Source organism: Galleria mellonella, unplaced genomic scaffold, assembly GCF_026898425.1.
Source record: "Galleria mellonella isolate WM207_F2 unplaced genomic scaffold, CSIRO_AGI_GalMel_v1 utg146, whole genome shotgun sequence".
Lineage (NCBI taxonomy): Eukaryota > Metazoa > Arthropoda > Insecta > Lepidoptera > Pyralidae > Galleria > Galleria mellonella.
The window spans coordinates 1,894,669-1,908,686 of NW_026441999.1; the positions used below are offsets into that span (position 1 = coordinate 1,894,669).

The 14,018-nt window shown below is 32.2% G+C and overlaps 1 protein-coding gene across 2 annotated transcripts in view; it reads right to left on the reverse strand.

Moving 5' to 3' along the window:
• Positions 1–1,088: 1,088 nt before the first annotated feature.
• Positions 1,089–14,018, reverse strand: part of LOC113518657 (uncharacterized) — a 117,987-nt gene continuing 105,057 nt past the window's right edge. Inside the window, exons 3-15 of one of the 2 annotated variants that reach the window (XM_052891969.1) lie at positions 12,746–13,104; positions 12,159–12,362; positions 11,304–11,408; positions 10,760–10,931; positions 10,174–10,284; positions 9,856–9,957; positions 9,450–9,614; positions 9,166–9,307; positions 8,732–8,889; positions 8,328–8,438; positions 7,727–7,816; positions 6,839–6,949; positions 1,089–6,455 (exon numbers count right to left, since the gene is read on the reverse strand). In XM_052891969.1, coding sequence (XP_052747929.1) covers positions 6,097–6,455; positions 6,839–6,949; positions 7,727–7,816; positions 8,328–8,438; positions 8,732–8,889; positions 9,166–9,307; positions 9,450–9,614; positions 9,856–9,957; positions 10,174–10,284; positions 10,760–10,931; positions 11,304–11,408; positions 12,159–12,362; positions 12,746–13,104 — 2,189 coding nt within the window. In that variant the 3' untranslated portion in view covers positions 1,089–6,096. Of the gene's footprint in view, positions 6,456–6,838; positions 6,950–7,726; positions 7,817–8,327; positions 8,442–8,731; positions 8,890–9,165; positions 9,308–9,449; positions 9,615–9,855; positions 9,958–10,173; positions 10,285–10,759; positions 10,932–11,303; positions 11,409–12,158; positions 12,363–12,745; positions 13,105–14,018 lie in introns of both variants that reach the window. The other variant, XM_052891968.1, reaches the window with a different exon arrangement.

The window sequence follows — 14,018 nt, forward strand, 5'->3', positions numbered from 1 at the left end:
TTCTTTCAACTTGGAATGGCAAACAAGCTGACGCTTCATGCAGAATAGAAAAACTGAGTAAACGCCGTGATTCTTGTAATATTTATCGTAATAAATTCGTCATGATTGGCCAAGTGACCTGGCCTCATCTTCGCCTATTACCCTCGCCGATACACCGCTAGTATATACCAGTTAACATTCTATTTTAATGCATAAAAATATGCTAGAACCGTGTCATCCTGGCATAAAATGGCCCACCCCATCCTTTCCCGTAGATGTCGTAAGAGGCGACTAAGCAAACTTCATGATCGAGAGATGGACAGCAGCGCCTGTCTTAAAACACCAAAGCCACAATACGGTTACCAACCCGCCTGCCAAAAATGGCAACTATTGGCAACATCCTCAATAGACAGACATCTATATTAAGCAGTGGACAGTTCACAGCTGGTGTGGTATTTGTAGAACCAATTTAGGTAAAGAACTTTTTTAAATTGTTTCAGCTCTAGATGTTCTGGGTTCCCCTAAAAGTTAATTTCCCAGTTCCTTACAATACATGGTATCCTAGTTAGAAGACTAGGCAATTAGTGTGATTATCTGTAAAAGATCGCCCTAGCGATAAGACCGCCTTTTGTACCCTTTATGTGTATATTTCAATCTGTATTTATATTACTGTATTTCACTTGAATTATTCAATTGTCATTGTATATTTTTGTTTATGGTGCAATAGTGTTTAAATAAATAAATAAATAATTATGTTACTTAATATTATAATGAAATCATGTTTTATGCAATCGCCTTGGCTGTTTTATTCATATATTTAATATGATAGTACAACGTTATTACAGCTTTAATATTGGAGCTTCTAAATATTATTATATACCGTACATTATCTCGTTATAAATTTCCCTCCATCTGAGGGACTAGCTTCGATTGTACGCATCGCTGGTCTTTTACGCACTCACAGCGGAATTAATTTTATTAAAACACTACAGGATTATCTGTAATCTACCTTATACTAGACGATTTAAGGTCTACACTCTAACAATCTAGCGTGTCGTAGCTTTTCCATACGAATCATAAAATTAAAGCGGCACAATGAAAACTCCAAATATTTTTATATATCGTTTATTTGGTATACGAGTTTCCATAAACACATTGTGAATTAATATATGGTTTCTGTACATTCAATATCAAATTAAACAATAATGTATATTAATAAATGTAAATATATATGATTTATTATGTATTTGGCACCATGATGCGACACATAGTGCCGTTGTGGACGCTACAAAACTTACCAAGTGATTTAATACAGTTGAATTCCAGCATTACACAGTCAACGTGCTTGCCAGTTGCGATATTAAAAAAAAAAAAAAGATAAAGAACAGATAAAAAATGCAAATTACTTTTTTTTTCATCAAGTTTCCGAATTTTGCAAATTGGAAATACGATACAAAGAGGCAGTTTAATAATTTCAAATTCTTTTATATTTAACTTCATTCCATTTAAAATGGTCGGAGGAACAATTAGAATAATTGTAAAGTTACAACCACGTGTAATCTTTCACGACTGATTACTTATTCATTCTGTTTTAAGGAACTGATATTAAAATATACCTCATTATGGCTATATTTCCTGTATTAATAATTAAACAAAATGGATAATAGGTACGCAATATAATTTTCATTAAATAATAATATATTTGGCGTGGAAATGAAAATAAATTTGCTTTGGAAAAATATTTAAAGTTAATACATAATTTTTTGGTCTCAAAATTCGACTGTAAAAAATGTAATTTCCTTTGTTTTTTGTGCAACTTAGAATGGCATCAATGATCTGGTAACTCAGCTGATGGGAAGAAAAAAAAATTGATATATTTTTAAAATAAATCAGTTGCAATGACCAGAACAGACTAGACGGTGGATGGATAGTAGTTACCGTCGCCTGTAAACATGAACATGGAATATCACAGAATATATTGTTATACTCGTGGTCATTATACCACTCATGCAATTGCCTTTTATAATTACTTACAAATTACACCTCCATATCCTGTAATTTCATCCATACCAAAATTCAAATTAAAACAGCTGCTTGACATTTTTATACAACTTTTATACAACTTAGAATGGCAAACAAGCTGACGGCCCACCTGATGGAAAGTGGTAACCGTCGCCTATAGACGTGAGCAGTACCATGGACATAACAGAGTATACTGTTTCGCCCATGATACTCCCCATGCGTTGCCATTCCTGAGGACTCAGGTGTTATTCCTCTGTACCCAGTAAATTTGACATAGGATTGGGATATTAGTATCAATACAGATAACCTATCCATAGTCTGTCTGTCTTTGAATACAGTTGGAAGATTTATTCCAATAAATGCTAATTGATTAATGATATAAATAATTAAAAAAAATAAAAATTATAAACTATTTAATATTGTTTGTAGGTTAGAAAATACTGGCAAACAAATTGGCTACGAAATACCAATGTTACATACAGTATCGTTCAATTAAATTTATACGAGGTGCGGGGGCCGCGGAGCATTCAATCGAAGTGTAAGGAAAAACAAAGTGAAAATCTTTTTTATTGTATAGAAAATAAACTTGATAAAGCAATAAAGAATTCTATACATAATAAATAATATAATACAGTTACTATATTAATTTTACTCATATCTGCACTATTTAAAATACGTAAAAGTGCAGCTAGTGACATTATTTGTAAAAACAAAGTTAAAAATTACTCTGTTAATAAAACAGAATTTATAGTTACTTACGTTGTTAATTAAACTCATGTAAATAGAATTGAAGAGCGTATGTCTGTTAAAAATGAAGTCAAGATTCAAAAACATATTCAAAAAATTTATTATTTGAAATTTTACTGTAATAAATATGTTACTATCAAATAAATAAAAGACTTCATTGTTTTTACTTACACTGAGCTAAATGTGAATATTAGGCAAACAACCCTCTACAGATATATGTATTTAATAGAATAAACAAGTTTAGAAATGTCTTGTTTTACTCCTTTTATTGATATATCTCTTTAAATTAAAAACTACGAACGAATCTTAATTCAAAGAATAAGAAGAACAAGATAGCATAGATCTAGAATATGATTTAGAAGTTGAAGAATGATAATGATAAAGTTATTCGTTCAAAACTCGCAGTACTACAATTATGAATACACATATAATTATGTATCGAGATGATATAAGAGAAATTCAAGGTATTTAATGAGAGAGATGAAGGTTATAAGGAAATGAAACATGATATTGGATAAACCATCTGAGGCTTTTGAAATTAATGTAAAGAAGAGGGAATTTCAAAGATTTTTTTTTTTTTATCTAATATAATTTGATGAGAAAGGTCAGGGATGAAAACGCTGGTTAGTCAGAGGGATCTACATAGCTCCTTATTTATCTAAGAATTCCGCATTGGACGGATTATTACTTCCACGTATCCAGGTACTTAAACGAAATTATGTTAATACAACACTTTCATGAAAAATCATTGCACAATTGACCATAATACGTTCAGATATACAAAAATACATCTCACTACAATCTAGTTAAACTAACATTTTATGGTTAAATTCTCGTGATAAACTCTCGGCCCGCGACGCGCCCGCGCCCCCCCCCCCTCTGATATCACAATTCTTAACAACAATGACAATTCTTCATGCGTTCCCATAAACCGTTGTCATCACAATATAAAAGACATGTATGTAAAAAGTTGTTAGTACTTTTAATTTCACGTGCACTTCGAACATAATTTGAAAGCAATTTTTATTTTTGCTTTTCTATTATCTCGTTTTATTTTCTATTGATGTGAATCGTCACGATAAAATCGTATTATGGCATTTGGCCATAAAATATCAAAACTCCCATTGTCTTCACGATGGATTTCTATTTTATTATGCAACTTTATTATCAGCAGAATTGAATCTCACAATTTGATATGACAATAAAATTTGGTAATAGTTATTGTTCTATTAATTTAATACACCTCAATATTTATACCGTTGCACGTATAGAAATTTGATAGTTACTTTTAACTTGTGCACGTATTTGATAATTTCAAATTGATTTACGGAAACGCACAACTTTACACTGCTAATATAAAACTACAGAAAACAGGAGATGAAGTCAAAGTAGATGATGATAAACAAACAAAACACAATCTAATAGAGAAACTAACCACCGATAACATTTCAACATCAAACATTAGATAAAATTTACACTTATACACTAAAAAGATTGTTGCAAAAATTGTGGTAGCAAATTTCATTTATACAAAACACTGCCCGATCTAAACGAGCGTCTACAATTGACATCAAAATTTACATGATCCAGTTTTAAGCTATGATACATAATGTTATTTTTTACTTTATTCATTAAGAATTTGACATCTATATATAAAATATATGCTAGTTTGGATTTCATTTCGGTATTCATATTTAAACAATGATGTCTTTTAAAATTATCATCTCGAGATGATAATAAAATATCCTGATATAAAAATTTATTGATATACTAGTAGACTTGTTTATTTTAAAACATGTAGGAACGCCACGCGTGAACATATTGCTACATCTATAGTTTAGTATACAGAATCTAAATGGTTCCGTACATAAGTATTATTCAAATATGAACACCGCAATCGGTTGCATTAACAGTGGCATTGGAACCATCCAAACTCACATTTTTTTTTATTATATAATACTAATTTTCAATTGGTGTTCACATTACACAAATTTTCACATATCAATACGTTATTAAATTAAAATTCCTTTTTAATCCAATATAATAAAAATCTATTTTAAAATATCAACAATTTGGCACGATCGCTTCCTGTTTTCTTAAATATTCACTATAAAATAAATAACAAGAAAAAATGGAATATTAGGGAAATTAATAGAAGGACAGGAGAATATGTTCGCTGCGATTTTCAAAATTACATGAATTGAATAGAAATAGACATAATTATTCCTTTTTAAAGTAGTGTTCTCTATCAAAACTGAACATTTTTACTATCACTAGGATGGTTTGTCCAGCGGTCGACTCGGTATAGAAAGATCTAAAAATTTGAGCAGATCCTTAAAAAAAATGTTCAATTTCATAAATAGAACATTTTCTTAAAATGAAGCTAATTATTTAGATTTCATGCTCTATACAAAACAAAACATTGAAATAAGATTTAAAAATATCTGTTACATTACTTGAAAATAGTTTACAGTACTATGAAATTACAATTTTAATTATTAAATTATTCATATTATTAATATTACCAACTGTCTTACATTTCTTATTAATAATACATTTATAAATATAAATGGTTGTTTACATACTATAATTACTGTATCAGCATTGGTAACATCGCAACGAACAATGCACTATTAAGAGATAGGCAGGTATACTAGTATAACAAATTACAGTAGAATAGGTACTACGAAGACTAAAGTACAGACGGACAGACGGGCTGTCCAAAATATTAAGAGTCTAACGACGTAGCTGATTGATATAGACACTTGATTAAATAAAAATATAAACACCAGACAGTATATAGAGGATGATGTTACGGTAATCACGTAAAAACTTTAATTCATATGTTGGAAAAAATTAAACATAATATATTTAATTAAGTAACAATCTTAGAGTAAGAAAAAGGTATAAAAACAAATGTTATGTCGAATTGTTATTACTGTAATACTGATTTTATTCATTTTTTAATAAGTGGTATAAATAAACATGTCAAGAATAAAAAATAAAATAATAATAAATGCAAATTAAAATTTTGCAATTAAAAATAAAATTTTACATTTAGCAAATTCTAAACTTATTTCCAGCGATACCTTTTTGTTATAAAATTTTGTTTATGACTTTGATGCAAATGTGTTGTAAGAAGTAACTTATTATACATAAATATAGTAAAAATCTATTATTGATGATGGTATCGGTAACGATACAGAAAAACTTGAATAAAACATCCTCTTTATACTAAATGATGAAGCGTCTCAATCAGCAGACAGTGGGAATTCGTTAATCAATCGTTGTAAGCGAATACGACTCACCGACAATGTTCAATTGAAACCATCGCGTGATCACGACCGCTCAACGGAGCAACAGTGCAGATAGAAGAAGAAGTAATTGAGGGCGGGCCGATGCAGCGTCATCGTGTAGCGCTCGTACTGTATGCCTGGCAGGCGCTGGCGATGGTGGTGGTGCTCGTCGGGGGAACACAGCGACGGCGCCGGCTCCTGTCGTCGCAGCTACACACCAGACTTCATCTGGTTCGGCCACGTGCAGTACTGCCCTCCAGCAGTGTTGAGCTAGATCTGGATTAAGAGACGCCCGAGTTGCCACGCCGGCTCGAAGCCAAACCACGCGGACTCCTCTGCCGCATGCACCACATTCGAGACGCCAGCCGCCTGCTGCTGGCTCTGCACTTAAGGCTGTAGCAGTGGCTCCACCTACATTGTGAATGTTTTTAAGCTACTTAACTTTCCTTAATTTTCTTGCGTAGATATTGTAACTTTTATATCATGATATATCATGCCATATATCAGAATTCTACACTAAGGCAAACTTAAATTTTTTTCTCAATTAAAATTTGGATTTCTTTTATTTCTATCGCCTTTTGGATCTTTCGTGAATAGTTGTATGTATGTATGTATATATATATATATATATATATATATATATATATATATATATATATATATATATATATATATATATATATATATATATATATATATATATATATATATATATATATATATATATATATATATATATATATATATATATATATATATATATATATATAATGCCTACAACAAATACAGCTCACCCGTTACTCTTAAAGTGACCCTTTTCAGCTCCCTCAGCCGCTTGAGGTCAGGTGCACGGGTACCGACACATCGATACTCGCCTCCCTCTTGATAAAGGGCATCTTTTATACCTGAGAACAATAGGTTGCTTACAAATAAAAAAGTATTTTAACCGAACTTTTCAAAGTTAGCTCGGTTCTGGATTGTACACAAACATGATTGCATGTTTTATTTTATTTTCAGTTTTATGTTCTTGCTCTTCATCTGTTACTTTATTCTCTTAAAGTAATAAAAGTAGTAAATAAATCAACGAATACATACATACATATGTCACGCCTGTCTCCCATTAGGGTAGGCAGAAACAATGGAACGCCAAATGCTTCGATTCAAACGATCAACAAATACTATTAACATTTACAGCTAATCATTTATAGGAGCCTTTCCCAAAGTAAGCGATAACGTCCCCTTGTAGACGCTGCAGGCCTAAAGAGGGCAGTAGGAGACCCAGAAAAAAATGGGAGCATTCTGTAGAGGCTTGGGGGGTGATTTGTAATTTGAAGTAATGGTGGTTTTTAAGTAGGTGAAAAAATAAGGGCGCTAAAAAATAATTTCTTCTCAAAGTGGGCAGTAGACAAAATAAATTTGGGAACCCCTGATTTATAGTCATATCAGATTTTACCCACGTCTTCGTCCACTTGACCAGATTCACTAATTGGGATAGAAAGTATAGCCTATAATCTTTTCTATCCCATATAGTACAAGTATACTAAATTTCATATTAATTGGTTAAACCAGTGAGACACTAACTTTCACACTTATCATTAATAAGGCTATTTCAAATCTTTTTCTATTTATTTAAAGTTCGAATTTTGTTTTTATCGATTGATTAAATATTAAAATATACTTACCTAATACACCGTGAGCATGCTGTGACCCAGCAGGCGCCCAAGTCTCACTTGAGTTGCCCACCACACGTCTCCACCAGCACCCTACACTGCCTGCACAAACACCATTAATATTCTACGATGATTTTAAAGAAAGTTCTAAATTCAAGACAACCTTTATATTTTTTAAGGAACTTGAAACGATTTTTTTTTATTAAGTTGGTAACCGTCGCTTAAAGACATGAAAATAAACACGGATTTCGCAAAATTTGATGAGAACTCCATGGTATCTCATGCGTTGCCATTTCTGAAAAGTAAGGTGTTACGCTTCCATATTTAGTCATGTAACTAGCATAGCCTTTCAAGCCTAGGCATAGTTCCAAGAAACACGAGTTGATAGAGTCTGTATAGATGACTTTTACACTAATAATAAATAATTATGTTGTTAAAACAGTTCTTTCTAAAACAAATAGAAGTCTAATATCATATTGGAAATAAATCTTTCAACTTCTATGAAATATTATTAAAATAAATTTAAAATATTCAACTTTTTTACTAAAATGACCTTTTTACATAAGTTCGACATATTTGCAATTTAAATTATAAAGTATTCAAGATAAATCACCTTTAGGGCAATGCAACTGTACATTTCCACCAAGAGGCACATCCACCTTCTGATGGTCAGGTTCTTCAGCATCAGCCTCTGCTTCCGTGGCCGTTTCTGAGTTTTCTTCAGCTGCTATCAACAATTTATATTCTGATTTAAAAGCGTTTAAAACTTTGTACATCTTAAAATGTATTTTACAATCTGATTTTTAATCTTATTCCTTACTAGCTTATTCCCAAAATTTCATTTGGATAATTTTCAAATATAAATTATTACACCAGAATTTTTTTGTTAATCGAGTCTATAACTACTTTTATCTCTATAAATACACTTATAATTTCAAAAATACTTATTCGTATACTGAAATAATCAATCTATATTTTACTATTTGTATACATTTGTAGACAAAGATACACACTCACCCAAAACATTAAGATAATATCCTATTGAGGAGTATTCAGCGTCAAGCCACGTCGCTCGACAGCGGTACCAGCCCGCGTGGGTGGCTCGCAACGTCGCCCACCGAAGTGTGGCTGATCCTCGGGCACTCTCATCACCAGCTTCTAATGGTGGCGGTGAACTGTCGTAAAGAAGATTAAGTTAAAATATCTTTTCTAAAAACACACTTGGAAATTATGGAATAAATTTTGAGGCATTAGTATTTTTATATGTTATTATACTAAAATACTTATACTGAAATATATGTTATTTTGCGGAAGTCCATATCATTAGTTATTTCATTAGGATTATTTGGCTTAATTCCGCTACCATTAGTATGGGTATGAATGCCAACATTCGAAGATTGATTACTATTATTACTACCAGAAGTTCTATAATTTCATATAAATTTAATGACCTGGTAGGATCGGCGTCGTCTCTTAACCACCAAGCTCTTGCAGGTGGATTGGCATCAACATCACACCTCAGAGCAGCAGCACCTCCAGCTGATAAGGATATACCAAACCCAGGCCACCGAGATATGACGAATGACGGAGGATCTACACAAAAGAATATATTGAAATTTTAAACCAATTTAAAGTCAAACATAATATTTAATAATATTCATTCTTTAATTGTTGTACCTCCAGGCAAGTTACTGGAACCAATTTTAGTACATAAAAATAAATATTTGTTACTTACAAGTTACATGTATTTCTAATTTAGCAGTGAGCGGATCAGATGCTGGTGTAGGATTTGCTGAGGCAAGAGTCAGTCTGGGACTCCTCTGTCGGGCTTCACATTGCAGTGTTGCATTGTGTAACTCTCTAGCTGCCGTTACAACTACGTGAGATGATGCCACACCCTCTGTTTGCAAACACAGGAAAAGAGAATAAATAGAATTTATTTATTTAAATATCTAAAGTAGGTATAATTAAAAATTATAATAGGTTTACACTGACAATATAGTAGGTAAAGAAGAAAAAATAAAGTAACTTCCCCGAAATATGCGCGACTAGAACAAGTAAATTTAAATTTGATAAATATTGAAATGGTAAACTACAAATTCGTTATTCAGTTATTCACAAAGTATTTTCATTTGATTTACCTATTGAATAATTAGTATGATAGATTCGCAGATAAGGACGGTGATCCAATGTTGGCTCTAAAGCAAGCAGCCTCCACGAGAGGTCAGGCGGCGGCACTCCACCTGAACAAAATACAGTAAAAGAATTAGATGATAAAAAATAAAGTAAAAATAATACAGTATTTAAACAAAATTGCTGGTATCCTCTGAAGAAAGTATTTTATCTGTGGTGAAACTGAATATATTTCTCAAATACAAAACAAAAACAAGTCGCAATCTAAAATTGTCCTAAAACTGTTGGAGTAATTTCAAATATTATATATTCCAACGATATCTTACCTTCCGCAACACATTTCACTTCAAGAACAGTCTTGTCTCTGACAGGCACCCAAGTATTGCCAGCATCTAGTCTTCTACCATCAACTGCCAGATACACAGACCGAACGGGTTCTGTTCAAAATTAATATTTAGTATTAGTTATTTAATCTACTACACTAGGCTAACCTATTATAAACAGATAGACTGTGTTCTCTATGAAGAAGGAGTGGGGAGTCTTCAAAACCAGCGTGCTGACATATGATGAGTTATTGAAGTAGATGTAGCAAAAGATGTATGTAAAGATAGAGGCCTGTAAGACTCTGTTATTACTGTTACTAATATCTATTGTATTACTATAAATTTACAATCATGGTGTAGTCGAAATAAAAAAAAAGTTTTAAAAATATTTTACCTGATAATTTGTTTACATGATAGAGATATTTGGACGAAATATATTTGACAAAATGTAGTTTTTTTCATCCCAAATACTACGTTCATGATAAATTTTATGACGATTGATTGCACATTAAAGCCATAAAAATGTTACGAACAAACCAACTTTCACATTAATAATATTTAATAAGAATAACAATAATTAAAGTCTCACCATATATAAGTAACCGTGTAGGTTTGCCAGATACAATTTTCCCAACTTTGTCCACTCCTGCGCATCTCCAAGCGCCAGCATCACCGCGTGTCGCTCTACCAACTACAAGAGTATCACCATCTTTCCACATAGCTTCACCACCCCCATTACCTGACGATGGCACGTTCATTTGCTAAAAAATGTTTTTGTGTTAATAGATAATATTATAATTAATATTGCATATCGTATTATAATTTGAGATTTTTTTTTTATTTCAATATTTTTTATGATAATTCATAAGATAAAATAAATAAACGAATCCAGTCGTCAGCCTCAAAAAAATATGTAGAAAAAAAGAACATTACAAGAAGCAAGACGAAGAGTCTTAAAGCTGAATAGGCTTAGGCACCAGTTTTGTATATTAATCAACCATTATCGATTGATAATTTGATTGTAGAGACATGTATATTTAGCAGGAAACAAAACTAAAAGTTGAAATGACGATGATGATGGTAACGATGATAATTATAATAATGATGATGATGAAAATGTATCTAATAATCACCTCATTATCCTTATACCAACGTAGATTGGTGACATTGATGAGATCGCACGAGATACGAGCACGGGAGTGTGCCTCTACTAATATCTCTCTCTCATTCTTTGGAACCTAAAAGTAAAAGAATATTTTAAAGCAATCTCAGAATTCCAAAGTATATGTAGATCCAAAAATTAAAAAAAAAACAAAGGAATTAAAATTTGGATGGTTTTGGTTTTAAAATAAAGATAAGAACAATTTTCATAGATCTATTTGATGATTTTTTTTAAAGAAAATACTAATTAAACAAAAATCATACTTCATCGTTAGTTTGTGTTTTGGAAGCGTTAGAAATCGCGCCTTTTTCTCACATCAAAGCCAGTGACCGTACTGAGTGAAATAAAACTTATTTTACGACCCTTACATAAATACCTGTATTTCATTAATTATATATTTTTTTTATTTTATTTATTTTATAATGACAAATTTTACATTACTATATTATACATTCGACACAATTTATGTAGAAAGTATGCAAGCAGGTCGTATCTGAATTTGGTAGGATTATACGGCCGTTATATATATATATATATATACATTTTCTATACACTAGTCTACTATGAATTGATAATTTTTCACTTTTTCTATGTAAATCCTTGTTCTTGGAATGAAGAATCCATAATGTATATATCTGTCTTGGTATGGCCTATATCGAAGTTGGAAATGACCTTTTTTGATGCAAATATCGGGCCTCGTTAAAATATATAGATATTGAAATATTGATTTTATTATATATTGAAAATAGAAATATATTAAAATTACAATATTACTGCAATCGCACCATAACTGATATTGCCTACACCATACAAGACAAAACATTACCTGGCTAATGGACGGTTGAGCTCGAGGCTGATCGTGGACAGGCATCCGATGGGCATGCTCTTGCGCTGGTCTGATCACAAACGTGTCGACTCTGGACGACGCGCGCGGACCGGGTGCTGCGCCCGCGTCGCCAATCGCGTCTCGAACAGCGCCTCGTATATTGAGAATTGTATCTCCGGTTTTTACACGGCGATTATTGCTTGGCTGTGTATAAAATATATTTATAAAAAAAAACAATTTTAAAATAAAAATTTAAAGGATTAACAGTTAAACTTTTATTCTGACGACTAAGAAGGCAAATATTATAATTAATTAAAACAAAAAAAAAAACATATTTGAAATAGTTTTCAATCAAAGTGTTTTTGTAGAAACAATAATACTTCTTTATAAATCAATTCAAATCTTTATTATTACTCAAATCAAGCATTTCTTTAATCAAATACTCCATGGAATTTCTTAGGGGTATTAGACCCCTTGAACTGATTCACTTAAAAGGTTATAGTACCTTGTAAAACTATAGAGCAATACATGCTGAATTCAAATAATCTTTCATGACATGCCAATAAAAAAAATCCTAACATACATACCTTGGAAGATCTATCCCATTCCTGTCCACTACTCCTTTTCATTCTTTCATCACTATCACTAGCTATTGAAACATCTACCTCCCCCCCACTTTGTACCTTAGTTTCATCATCAGTCTCAATATTACCCAAATCTTCGGGTGTTACTAGTATTCTGCTCTGTTCTATACTGGTCTCTAAGTCGTTATAGGAAAGTTCACTTTTGTCTTGTTCTTCGTAAGGATCGTCGGGGGTATCTTGAAGTGGGGGATAGAGGGGGGCGTCTCGTACTAGTTCAGCGGCGTCCACCTCGAGGTTGGGTGGCGCTGGAGCTGGTGATCGCTCGGAGCTACTCCATTCTGTGCCATCGCCAGGAGATAAGCCTGGAAAAAGGACTTTTATTAGTATTTTTATCCTTCATCAAAATAATTTCTTCCAGAGGGAGACTTTGTACAAAAGTCGTTTGCTCGAGGACCTCTGTCCCGTTCGTGTTTCAACCATAAAACAGTTGTGTTTGTGTTTGCATGGCTATGTTTCGGTTTGAAGGGTGGGATATGGCGTGAATGTACAGGGTACAGAGGAATAACACATGAGTCTTCAAGAATGATGACGCATGGGGGGTATCATGTGCGAAACAGTATACTCTGTTAAGTCCATGGTACTGCTCATGTCTATAGGCGACGGTTACCACTTTCCACCAGGTGGGCAGTCAGCTTGTTTGCCATTCTAATTATATAAAAAAAAGCTCATGGTCTAAGTCTAGTATTTCTATTTTATTAGAAGTAGTGAAGATGGGTCAGAACTGAAATGAAATAATGTCGAATTTCTTGTTTCATAGCCTACAATATAAAAAAACTTGGTGGAATAAAAGTCCCATTCGATTAAATTGTTTCTTAAATCTTATCGTATTACTGTTATTGGGTAATTACTGAGCATTACTATGAATAAGAATTTAGTATCCAATACTTTTGTGGCATTATTAAAAAATAGACCGTTGACTATTATATATTTTCCACTTTTTGCTCTGCTTTTGTTGCCCTATAATGTCTTAGTCATAAAGAAGTTGTTTCTTTTGATATATTTTTTTTTCTAATAACAAAATTGTTTCTATATTCACAAACAATATTATCCTGTAGAAATATAATAAATTTAAATTAACATCAACTACGGGAAGGTCCTCAACAAGTTTTCCAACGAATATAATTTTGTTAATATTCAAAATCATTCAATAATAAACCTTTTGCTGCAAAACATAAAGCACATCTGACAATGGCAATGGCCGTTTAAAATAACGTCC